This window comes from Dama dama, chromosome 8 (genome assembly GCF_033118175.1).
Source record: "Dama dama isolate Ldn47 chromosome 8, ASM3311817v1, whole genome shotgun sequence".
Taxonomy (NCBI): domain Eukaryota; kingdom Metazoa; phylum Chordata; class Mammalia; order Artiodactyla; family Cervidae; genus Dama; species Dama dama.
In genome coordinates this window covers 16,021,599-16,034,605 of record NC_083688.1, presented here as the reverse complement: position 1 = coordinate 16,034,605, position 13,007 = coordinate 16,021,599, and the positions used below count along the sequence as shown (strand labels likewise).

The 13,007-nt window shown below is 40.3% G+C and overlaps 1 protein-coding gene across 1 annotated transcript in view; it reads right to left on the bottom strand.

Moving 5' to 3' along the window:
• The window catches only part of PDE6D (phosphodiesterase 6D), a 59,856-nt gene that overhangs the window by 41,075 nt on the left and 5,774 nt on the right, over positions 1–13,007 (bottom strand). The window contains exon 3 of the mRNA XM_061147961.1: positions 12,659–12,978. Coding sequence (XP_061003944.1) covers positions 12,659–12,978 — 320 coding nt within the window. The remainder of the gene's footprint in view (positions 1–12,658; positions 12,979–13,007) is intronic.

Sequence of the window (13,007 nt, the reverse complement as noted above, 5' to 3'; positions counted from 1 at the left end):
TTGACATGGGCACAATTAATCCCACGTGAGCATTAAAAAAAAAAAAAAATCTTTCCATCCTCTGACACACACATTTCTAAGGAATTTTATATAAAGTTCAAGCTTTGTAAATAGGTTTGGGGAATACTACTGACTCTTTTTTTTTAAAGGTTATAAGTTAATACTAGGTTAAAAAAAACAATGAAGAAGGTGAGATAAGAAGGCAGGTCAAGTAGAAAGGACAATTTAATAAAGAACAGGAAATCAACAGGCAGCCAGGAGGGTAGTAGGTATAATGAACTGCTGAAAGCCTGGAGTGAAGTTAAGAGGGTCAGTCAAGGCTTACTGGAGGGAGGAAGACACTGAGTCTAGTCCCAGCCATCCTTTCCATTCTCCAGTCACCTCCTACCTTAGTTCCTAGGTACAGCCTACCCTCCAGCTACCCCTAATTGCTATACTTCCCAAAGACCTTATTTTCTTTTGCTTGAGTGTTTAGCAGACTACTGCTCCACTCCACCTAGAATGTGTATCCCCCCATCCAGTACTCTTCTTAAGGACTCAGCGCTGCTGTCAACCTCTCTGACGTCGTCCCTGACACACCCTGAGGCAAAGCTCGTATCCCTCCTCAGTGCACTTGTACACTTGTTTAAACTTGCATCATATTACTTATCAGAATGTACCATGAATATAAGTCTGTGAGTCAAATTCCATTGGCACTGTATTATTTACCCTTCTCTTCTCAGTGCTCAGCACATAGTAGCCTTTCAAATACATGTTGAACTACACTGAGCATCAGAGAGCAAGTCAGAGGGGTTGATTAGATTCTTGTTCAGGCTGAGGAACCAGAAAGCAAGGCTCACTGAAAAGTGCCTAAAGCCAAACAAGTAGAGCTGCTCATTCAGGGTCCAATAGGCTATGGAGAGGCCAGCTTAGAGATGGAGCTCGGCAAAAAACAAAAGGCAACAAACAGACCCCAAAACCCCATTCTCCTTAGGGAGAACAGTTTCATCACTAAGCCAAACTGTACATGAAAACACATTAGAATGAAAAGCCCATTCTGTATTAAGTTGAATTCGTCACTCGACACAGTAAATTATATATGGGAATGCGGCTCATTACCTATAGTCTGGAGGAATTTCAAGGTAAGTAGAATTGTCAGGCAAAATGGCTGACTAAGCACAAATGACATATGCTAACATCTACTATGGTTGACCTGAGCAATAGGAGGCAAATCTTCAACACCAAGGTCACAGGCATGAGGAAAAACCTCCCCCTTTTCATTCCTCTGGGGTGGAAGCAGCTGCAATGACCAGCAGTAAACAAAGGCAATTTCTATTTAGTGGTATTCTGAGCATTTTCATCATAGAGTGCCTTTCTTTGCTCTGCTTTCCTCATTTTTAGTTGTAGCTTTTTCTTTTTGTTCTTGTTCTCTGTACTTTAACACTTTATGATCTCTCCCCTCTAGAACCCTCTCTTCTTTGTTCACTTTCTGAATTCACTTCCTTCTCTTATTCCGATTATCATTCTTTTTTTTTTTTTAATAAGGTATTCATTCAGCAATCCTTTAAAAAATTATTTATTTGGTTGCACTGGGTTTTAGTTGTGGCATGTGGGTTCTTTTATTTGTAGCATATGGGATCTAATTCCCTAACCAGGAATGGAAACTGGGCCCCCCACTTTGGGATCATGGAGTCTTAAGTCACTGAACCACCAGAGAACTCCCCATGCTTTTCATTAATTCTTAAATACCAAAAGCCTCCTTCTAGGCTCCTTCTGCCCTAGCATTGGTTATAGAGAGCATCCCACTTTTTAGTATGTTTAAAGAACCAGTTCTAATTGATGGACATTTAAACTCCAAGAGATGCTGAGGGACAGGGAAGCCTGCCTTCCTGCAGTCCATGGAGCTGTGAAGAGTTGGACATGACTTGGCGACTGAACAACATCTTTCTTTGCCCAGTAAGTTCCCAGTGATTTTTCCATGTGGTATTTCTCTTATGCATGGGGACAAGGTGACGAAATATAAAGATCCCTGAGAAACTTGGTTTTAGTATCCTTGAAACATAATATGCACACCATGATCAGTGGCGATATCACAGTGAAATAATACTCTGGCCTGGCAGAGGTACTATGCTCGGAAAGTGCACAATCAAAATTCAAACTGGCCTGGGCAAAGAGTGGAGGCAAGTAATTTATGATGAGAAAAAGAACAGTATTTGAAACATAACACAGCCTTCTCACTAGCAAAGACAAACAATGAAACAAACCTTTTTCTAGTAGGTGTATTCTTCTACTGATATATGTGTGGTTATGTGCCTGAAACTGCTCAGAAACAAGCTAGAAGAGACATAACCAAAGAGATTCATAGATCTTCCCTTTGCATTTTTACTTGCTTCCCAAAACCTCCTGATGGAGGAAGAGACAACACAGGGTACTTGTCCAAAAGGATCAGCAGCTGTTTCTTATACATAATTCAGAGGAACAGGAATATTACCTTAAATCCTACTGAAATCAACATTTAGAGATCCCAAATTTTACCTAGCTTTAAAAATGCTACAGTATTGAGAAATCAACTTTCTGAAGTTATAACCCTTAAAAAAAAAAAAGAAAACCAAAGATGATTTTGGCTTTCAAATGGGACATATGTGCCATGGAAGGGGCTTATTTCATCACTCCAGCAGCCATAATTATCCTCCAGAATTATGAAAAAGGCTTCAGATGTCTAATCTAGAATTTAAAAAAAAGGATCACTAAGGCTCTGGTTTTATCAACACCCTGAAACATGGAATCTAAAATTTGAAAAATAGAAAGCAATCCTGAAATTTAAAGCAAAGATAAATAACAGTGTAATAGTAAGCACAATGTGTCTATAGAGCTACACTTTTATTTTTTTTCCATTTATTTTTATTAGTTGGACAGCTACAGTTTTTAAAGTGAGGTGACAAATATTATTCCACTCAAATTTCATAATATCTCTATAAGGCAGATGGAACAAGCATTATCCTTGTCTTATAGGTGTTAGGCAACTTGGCATAAAGTTGGATAAGCTTTAATAAGTGACTTCCACTCTTTAATAAAATCTCTCTGCCTGCTCAAGCTACTTCCCTAATCTCTGCTTTCTCAGGTCACCAGATTTCTTGGAAAAGTAATCTATTCTTGCTGAATTTATTTCCTCATCTATTATCCACTTTTTAAATCTTGGTAGTTAATTTGTTTTCCCAAATAGCTGCTATTCTCAAAAAGATCACCAAGAAAGGATTATGGAACTTTCAGTAGAGTCTCAAATATTCAATGAGTGAATGAAATTTCCAGCAATCTCAAGGACTTGTTTTTGATCCTCATCCTTTCTCATTTAAAAAAAAATTTATTTACTTATGGCTGTGCAGGGTCTTTGTTGTTTTGAGAGGGCTTTCTGTAGTTGCAGCAAGCAGCAGCTACTTTTCGTAGCAGTGTGCAGGCTTACTGTGGTAGCTTCTCTTTCTTTTTTAATTCAGGATTTTACAAAGGATTTTACTGTAGCTTGCAAATTTTGCAGGTTCCACAAGAGAATGAGGTTTAAAGAAGTAGCTATGCCACCCTGTTTAACCTGTTCAGGGCACTGTGGGGGTTTCTCTTGCTGTGGAGCACTGGGCTCTAGGCATGCGGGCTCAGTAGTTGCAGCTCGTGGGCTCTAGAGCATGGACTCAGTATTTGTATTGCACTGGCTCAGTTGGTCCAAGGCATGTGGAATCTTCTCAGACCAGGGATCATTGCGCCACCAGGGAAGCCCTCTTTCTCATTTTTGACCCCAACTCCCCCCTGAAATCCTCTTTCCTCATTTTTCATGCCATCACTTTCCTTCCTCTATGTTACTGTCGCGTATCTTTAAAATTAAACTGCTCAACACCTACTCATCATCCAAGACCTCATTCGAATGACAATTCTGAAGTCTTCTAGAACGCCTCCAGCCGCAGGTTCCACAGTACTCTGAGGTTCCTCAGTACTTCATACTACTAGGCATTTATTGCATTGTATTCTGCTTGTTATCATCTCCATCTCGGTCTCTCCCTCCCTCATAAAAGCTCTCTGGATACAGAAACTGGCTTATTATTCTGCATCTCCTGGGTTTAGTAAATTACCAGGCACTTACAGACCCTGCTAACAAACGTCTGAATGAACCACCAGTAAGCAGCAGTCCTAAGGCCAGAGTTCCTCTGCCTTTATCCTTCTCACAGAAAGTGGCTCAAAAGCAAAAGACATTTAATTTAAATCTCTCAATTTCTATTCCATGAAGGTAAGTGATCAGGCTAGATTCTCAGATTCAGTCCCTTAAAAAAGTTTATTTTGCAGTGACCTGTCTACAAATCATCCTTTCCGAGTAGAACTGCCGGCCAGGTAGCAGTGCCACACATGGTAGAGTGATGACTCTCCACCAATTTGCCCTCTACTCTCCACCACGTGAGGACTCAGGGAGAAGGTGGCCAGGTGGGAGCCAGGGACCAAATCAGTCAGTACCTTGGTTTTGGACTTCCGAGACTAGAACTGTGAGAAATAAATTTCTGTTGTTTAAGGCCCCCAGTCTGTGGGGGAAACATCTCCGCCCCCCCCCCCCCCCCCCCCCCCCCGCCAGCTAACTCTAATTGTTAGGAAATGTTCCCTTACCCCCAAGCTAAATCCTGCCCTCTGTATCTGAGAATTGAGGAAAAACAAAGAAGAATATAGGGGGTAGGATCACAACAGAAGAGAATAATTTCCAACTGAAAAATAAATCTGTGACTTGACCACTGAGGAAAATTTTCTTTTTCTTTTGAGGAAAATTTTCAAACTCAAAACCAATAATATAGCAACAAAAATAAATTCTCCAGAAAGGCATCATGATATGCTATAGAAAATAGTAGTCTGTAGAAACACAAGCCAAGGTTTAAGTTAAGGTTCTGCCTTTATCTTAGTGACAACCTTGTCAATCCTTACTTTTCTCCTTAATAAAGTGAGGTTAATATTGTATAGAGTTGTATATAATAATAATGTAATAATACATCAAAGGGCTTTGAAAAACTGAAAAAGACTACAAGAATGTGAGATATTATTAGACTCTCCCCTTTCTTCTTGTGGCTATATGTAAAGTGTTTTTTATATTAGAACTACTTATGTTTAGTTCTCTAGACTTTATTCAAATTCAGAGGCAAAAATTGCTCTCCATAACTTTGAATCAGTGGATCCACAATACACTAAACAAAACACATTAACAATACTGAGTTCCTAAAGACTTGTCTGAAAAACAAAAAGGAAACGCTATCATGCTTTCATTATATCAAATCACAAAAAGTGTTTTGCCTATTTTAGGTGTAGTACATATCTCAATAGAAATAAGCTGCTGAAGAGTCCTTGTTAACTAAGAAAGTTTGTCGCCAAATCAAAGAACTGCAGTGTTGAAAGGATTTGAGTCCTTTTGGAAACCATGTACTCTAATATCTTGTCTGATGCATATATAATTCCCTTCTGCAATACTCCTGATGGATAGGCATCCATCTGCTGCTTAAAATATTTTCTGGAAAAATTTTTTCTCTTCAGGTAATTCTAATTATTAAAACTGGGCTGGGACTTCCCTGGTGGTCCTGTAGTTAAGACTCTGCTTCTACTGCAGGAGGTACAGGTTTGATCCCCGGTCAGGGAACTAAGATCCTGCCTGCTGCATAGAGGCCCACCCCGCAAAATCCTTCAAGACAAAAAACAACTGGGCTAAACTCTGTCCCTTATAACTGCTAACCTTGTGTCCTCTGAGAGTCACAAAGAATACATTCAATTTTAACTCTTTAGAACAGTTTTTTAAAACTTTACAACACTCATATCCTTTGCCCAACTCATCTTCAGGTTAATCTCCCTCAGTTCTCCAATTATTGTGCTGACATTTTTCAAGTGTCTCTCCTCTGGACCAGCTCCACTTCGCTGTGTCCCCCCATCCTCACTGCAGTCTAAGCAGATTCCTCTATCAGTGTGCTTCTTTCTTTAGTCCAATCCACTGGGATCTTTATGGATATAGGGCTTAAGAAAATATATTTGCTTTTCCTCTCAACTTCAAAATCATCAGCAGGTGAAAAGCAATAGAAGAATGTTGCTACTAAAATCTTGATAATTTGAGTTGTAAGCATTCAAGCAATGGTTGGAACAGTCAGATTTTATTAGACAAGATGGCCTTGCCGTTATAGTATCTTCCTCTGATGCCAAAGCTCAGGAATAGGGACAGGTCCATACTTTTAGAAGTCAAGTCCTCCTCTAACATGGCGATTTGTGGACACAGAGGGCTGACAAGTGATGCCTGTGAGGCAAAAGTGAGGTCAAGCCTAATAAGAACCTAGAGCTGGCAAACCTCAGCACCACTGATAGTCTTTTATCAAATACAATAATGATACAACTGGAATTTTCCATGACAGTTTTACCATATTCTGTTCCATTTTTCCAGAAGTCAGTATTGTATTTCACTATAAACATAATTCTGGAAAGAAATTTAGAAGGTCTGAAGAAGAATTTAAGTGTCTAATTATATTCTAAATTCCTTCCCCAAATGCAAAAGGAGCAATTCCTGTTTAAAAATCCTAAATAACAAAAACAATAGGATGTTATAGTTATTTAATCAATTCAGGATAACAATAACTTCTCTAAGCCCACGCAGGAAGGTCCTGGAGAACAAACTACCAATCACAATCTCCACGAAGTCTATGATCTATGATCAAAACAATCTATTTGGGGACTTCCCTGGTGGTCCAGTGGCTAAGACTCTGTGCTCCCAAGGCAGGGCCCAGGTTTGATCCCTGGTCAGGGAACTAGATTCCACATGCCAAATAAAAAAGATTCTGCAAGCTGCAACTAAGTCTTTGAGCAGCCAGATACATAAAATCAATCAATATTTTTAAAAGTCTGTGTGTTCACAGGCTGTATGGGTGGTGTATTTTACTTTCCCCAAATTTGGGGTTGATAAGATGAAAACTATATTTTAGGAATTATAAACTCCAGACTCACTTTTAACACTTGGTCAAGGTATCTCTTAGGCAATACTGACATTCAAAAAAAGTTCAACAGTCTACTATTCTTAACAAGGAAATCTAAGTGAATAGATGATGCAAAACCAATTACTTTTGACTGGAAATAAAGTCAAAGATCAAGGTGCTCTGAGAAAGAGAAGGTGGGGGATCCAGGAGCAAACTATATAGAGGAAATGGAAGAACATAAGTGAAAGCTGCTTTCAGAAACCTCTGAATCAAACTAGTTATTTTTTTTTTTTGCTCACTGCCATAAATTGGAATGTGATTAGTTGCTAGAAGATAAGATAAATACTAGGTATACATCGATGCTACTTAACTGAATCATTTCTTCAAAGAGGCAAAACAGATATAGCTGTTCAGTGAGAAAGAATGGTAGCATGAAGTCATTGGTTAGACCTCAGAAAAATAGGTGGCTTTCCCTGGTGACTCAGACAGCAAAGAATCCCCTTGCAATGCAGGAGACCTGGGTTTGATCCCTGGGTTGGGAAAATTCTCTGAAGAAGGGAATGCCTATCCACTCCAGTATTCTTGCCTGGAGAATTCCATGGATAGAGGAGCCTAGCAGGCTACAGTCCCTGGGGTCACAAAGAGTTGAACATGATTGAGCGACTAACACTTTCACTTTTTTCACTTACAGTAATATTAACACTACTATTACTGTTAATAAGTATTAATAAAACAAATAATATAGCACTTAATATTTATTACTTACTATGAGCCAGGCACTGTACTAAGCATTTTATATGCAGTCTCATCTAATCCTCTTAACAACCCTCTAAAGAAATGAAATGGATACTGAGGTTCAGAGTTGAGGGCTCTGCCTAGGGTCACAGTGGTAGAGGCAATAAAATCTGAACATATAGTCCATGCTCCAGTGACTGCTCTGTGCTTTGCTGCAGCTACATGTACACTTTTGATAGATACCAATTACTTTCCATAAGGTCTTAAACAGACACACAGACACACAGACACACACAAAACACCCCTTTCCCCAAGAGTTGCCAACACTGACTATTATCAATCTTGTAAGTTTTTGTTAACTAATTGGGAAAAAAGGCATAATTTTTTTTTTTTTTTTTGGTCACACCACGAGGCATGTGGGATCTTAGTTCCTCAACCAGAGATCGAGGAACACTCCCTACACTGGAAGCAGAAGTCTTAGCCACTGGAACGCCAAGGAAGTCCCTTGTTGTTTTAAGAAGGTTGGACATCTCTGAATCTATTCATTGGTCATTTGCAGTTTTCTTCTGTGAACTGTTTTTCATATCCTTTGCCCATTTTGAATTAAATATTTATCTTATTGGTTTGTAGATAGCACTTATATTCTGGATATTATATTAATATTTGGAGTATAAGGAAATAAATAAAGACAATTAGCAATCTTTATAAAAAAATTAAATCACTGCTTCATACCTTATACCAAAGCAAATTCCAGACAGATTAAAAATATTGAGATCATAAAAGCATAATTCTTTCTTATGGCAGTGGGTCAGTTTCTTGAAATTAAGTTAATAAAATTATAGATTTATGTTGAGGAAAAAATAATCTGATAGGCAGAATAGTGCATTACAGCCTACACTACAAAACTAGTATAAGGCTTTCCGTGACAAATCTATGTCACTGACTGTAACTCAAAGTATTAATAACTATCTTTGACAATTATGAACATGATAAATTTATTCAGTTTAAAAAGTTTCAAAATAATACCTATGATTCCATTTAATAAAAGGAAATACAATAAACATTAGCTACACTAGAAGACTATATTAAAATATTAACAAAGGTCATATCTAGGTAGCTGGAGTCTGTAAAAGAAAAATTAAATACTATTTTAAAAAATGCATGGCTTTATAAGATATCCCTTCTAAACAGACACAAAAATGGTTAGATTTCTGAAGGGTCTGTGACTCACTCATTTTTATGTCCTTTAAGTGCACAGTGCCCTGTTCAGAAATCGTCCAACAGATATTTATTGAATGAATAAAATACAGAACGCAGAATTCACAAACAAAATCTCCATATTAGCTACTTAAATACTCAAATTCAAAACCTTGCAGGAGAATCACATTTGTTCCCCAAGTCATATTTCATTCACAACTTTAGTTCCTAACGTGTATGAGCTAAAAGCAGGTGGTGTGGAAGCGATGTGAAAAAGAAATCTTGGGAATTCCCTGGTAGTCCACTGGTTAAGGGCTCTGAGCTTCTACTGCAGGGTGCATGGGTTTGATCCCTGGTCAGGGAACTGTGATTCCGCAAGGCTGAGCAGCCAAAAAATTTTTTTTAATATTTCATTTTTGAAAAATCTTATGACAAATATAAAGCTCATGTTGGATTCTCTCAGACACAAAGACTATGTCTGATTTATGAAGTATGTTATTCATACTTATTGAGTATCTATTATGAGCACATGGGCAAAGTTCTGTTTGTATAAAGAGTATATGAATATTTATAGGGAACTTATATGACTTAAAACACATAAGTCTGTGACATATCAATCCTCTTGTAAACTATACTAAATCATGCTATAAAACTATATTAAACCAATGCATACAGTAAAGGAATGGGAAGAGCTAAATGGATCAGTGAAACAGAAATATTCCAAAAATACACCCAGGTCTTAAGGAGACTTAGTACCTGACAGAGATAGCTTTCAAAACAGTGGGGAAAGGATGGTCTAACTACTTGGTAAATGGTAGTGGACAACTGTCTATCCAAATAGCAGAGGAAGTTAGATTTCTACCCCATACCATATGTATATTTAATCTACATTTCAGGTAGATTAAAGAGCTAAACATTGAAAAGAGAAAAAACATAGGAGGTTATTTTTTAACAGTAAGATAAGGAAGGTATTCTTAAACAAGACATAAAATTCAAAAGCCATGTGAAAAACATTGATGAATTTGAAGTTATAGTATCTGTTCAACAACAAAAAAGTAAAACGTGGAGAGAAAACATTGGCAATATGTAATATACACAAAGGATTGATATTACAATAAAGAACACCTACAAAGCAATAAGGAAAATATGCGATTCAATAGTAAAATGGGCAAAAAATAAAATCAACAAACAATTCATAGAAAAAGAAATGGCCAAACAGAAGATTTTGTGACTTCTTCTAATAACAATGACAATGATAATAGCTAATACAATGTGCTTACAGGCATCAGGTGCTTGGCTAAATGCTTTAGATATCAACTCATTTAATTCTCACAACAACTCTAGGAGATAAGGTACTATTTTTATCCTTTTTTAACTGCCGAGGAAATTGTAGCAGCAGTTAAAAGAAGCTCCTCAGGGACACACAACCTAAGCTGGAATTCCACTGCAGACAGTAAAGCTCTCAAGCCAGTATATCTCTTAACCACTATGCTGTTACCTCTCCAGAGATAGCAGTATCAGGGAAACACAAGTTAACACAAGATGTCATCTACTGTTCAAACAGACAAAAGGAAAAAAACCAGCACAGTCAATGTGGAAAATGAGTACTATCAACATTGTTGGCAGGAGAATAAAATGGTGATTTCTTTTTGTAGAAATGACTCTTCTTACAGAAAAAGATACTCGGAACAATTTATCCAATAAAAGGTGGATAACAGTCAAGTAGTTTCTTATTAAAACATTAATTTTATTTTTCCCTGAAGGTAGTAACAAATCCTAGAACTCTTTCCTTTTCTCTCTTAATTCTCAGATGTGAATAAAAGCTACCAGAGGATGATACTCTGTTGTCTCCATGCTAACTTTTCTTGGTGGCTGCTCCCCATGTGATTTAATCAGCCCCGGTCAAATTTTCCCTGAAAGCCTGTTTCGTGATGCACTAAACGACACAGGTTCTACTTTCCATTCTTTTCCATATTTGTCCTTTGCCTCTTTCTCAAGAGCCAAAGTTTCTCTTGAACAACATTCAAGAACCAAGACTGAAGGTGAGAAGCTCAAACTTTCCCTTTTTGGTTTGTTTAAAGCCATTAAAAAGACCCTTTCTTATTGTCACAACATGTTAACTCCAATCAGATAAAAACATGGCTTCTGAAATCTCTCAATTCTTCATAGCCTTCAGTTTACCGTTTACAGCATAAATGTTAAGTAACAATATAAATTACTTAAGGGAAAAATAAAATCCATGTCATGGCTTTTGTAACACTTCAGCCATTCCTATCTATAGGCACTATTAGGAAGAGAAACAGGGGAAGGTACATGAAGCTATTAATACATAAAAGAGGCTGTTAGGAAACTTCACTGCATGAAAGTACTGAAAGTTTATCATGAATGGCAGTAAGCTTAGGTGATAATGCCTTCCCTTGAAAAAAAGCAAAGGAGGTCAGTTCCCCTTTGAAAAACTTAATTTGTACCTCCAAAACTTCCTGTTAACTTTTTGCTGTTGGGTTCTAAAACTTACTACCAACTTGGTTTCTGATTATGACAAGGCAATGAAAATTTGCAGGGGTGAAATGGACACTGTGGAAACACACAGTCAGCTCAGAGAACCGTGCCTGACTAAATCTCCAGGGGAGGAGCCCTACAGGGATGAATATATTTTCACTAAGAGACGAAGTGAAGAATGTTCCATATTGTAAACATAGGATGTAAGAAGAGATTAAGGTCAGCAGGAAAATGTGAGATTGGAACGGACAAGATTGCACTTTTTCCATGTGCATCAAATGGTCAAAGATGAACACTCCATTCAAACACAGTTTGACTAGGTCAAGGAGAGAAGGTAGTACCCGCAGCACCACAACAGGTCCGAGACAATGATTTCTACACCTTACTAAACCCTACAGTGTCCCCAACGTAATCAAATAATTGCTGGACAGTTCCAGAGTGTCTACGCCTTAACCACACAAACTCGAGTGAGCAGACACACCTTCGCCAGGAGTCCTAGTGCAAAACCAAAACGCCTCAAGGCATCTTACGCACACATCTAGGGTCCTCATTTCGCTGGAAAGAGAACTGAGGAGCTGAGGGAGAAGCAGCGACCGTCCAACACCTCCAAGGGCCAAGACAGAGTTAAGATGAGGTCCATCTCGGACTTCTCACTCCCAACCTTCCTCCGCTCCAGCCCTGGAAGGAGCCACAAGTGAGGAAGAGAAGTTGTGGAAACGAGAAGGGGAGTGGCGGGGGCTGGGGGGCGGGGGGTGGGGCGGGGTTGGGGGGTGCGGAGTGGGATGCGAGAACCGCGCTCGCATTGAGAGAATTCAACACCAGCATCTGTATTTGTCCCACACAAGGTCACTCGCTCCAAGTCACTTTCCCCCTGCTGCCCGGTGGGCTTCCCGCCAGAGAAGCTGCTGGGCTTCAAGGCCAGCCCACCGCGCCCCCTCGGCCCTGCCTTACGGGCCGCAACCCCTTCCCGGCCTCCCTTCTCGGACCCAAGCGCGCCTCCCCGACTCCGGTTTCCGACGCCCGGAGCCTCTTCCAGCCCCATTCGGCGGCTCCTCTGCCTCTACCCACGGGGCTCCCATCAACGTCCCCTCCTTCCCTCCGGACGCCCCTTTCCCCGCCTCCCGCGCCGGGTCCCGCCGGGAGCCCCCGGACGCCGTTCCTTTCCTCCTTTCCCGCCACCCTTTCCCCGGGTGTCCACCTGGCGCGGCCCCCGCCCCCGGCCCATCTCCTCAGCGAGCGGCCGCCTCCGGAGTCCTCCCGGCCCCGCCCCGCTCCCGGGCGGATACAGTTTGAAGCCCCTCAGGATCTCCCTGGCACGCTCGTCCTTGGCTGACATGATGCGGCGGCTGCCGCCTGCGGCTCTCTCACGCTGGCCTGGCGGAGCCTCGCAGACAGTGCCCAGGAACTGAGGACGGAACCGCAGCCCGGCCTGAAGACCTCGGGCGAAGAGCGGCAGCGGCCAGACCCAGACCGGCCTCTCCCTCCCCTCAGCTCCCGCTCCTGATCCCTTCTCCTTCCCTCTAGCCTCTGAGCGCCCGCCCTGAAGCCAATAGAAAACCCGCCTCGGCGATTGGCATCTTGATGGACCAATAGAAACACTCAGCGGCTTCGCAGGGGGACGGAGAGCGTCAATGG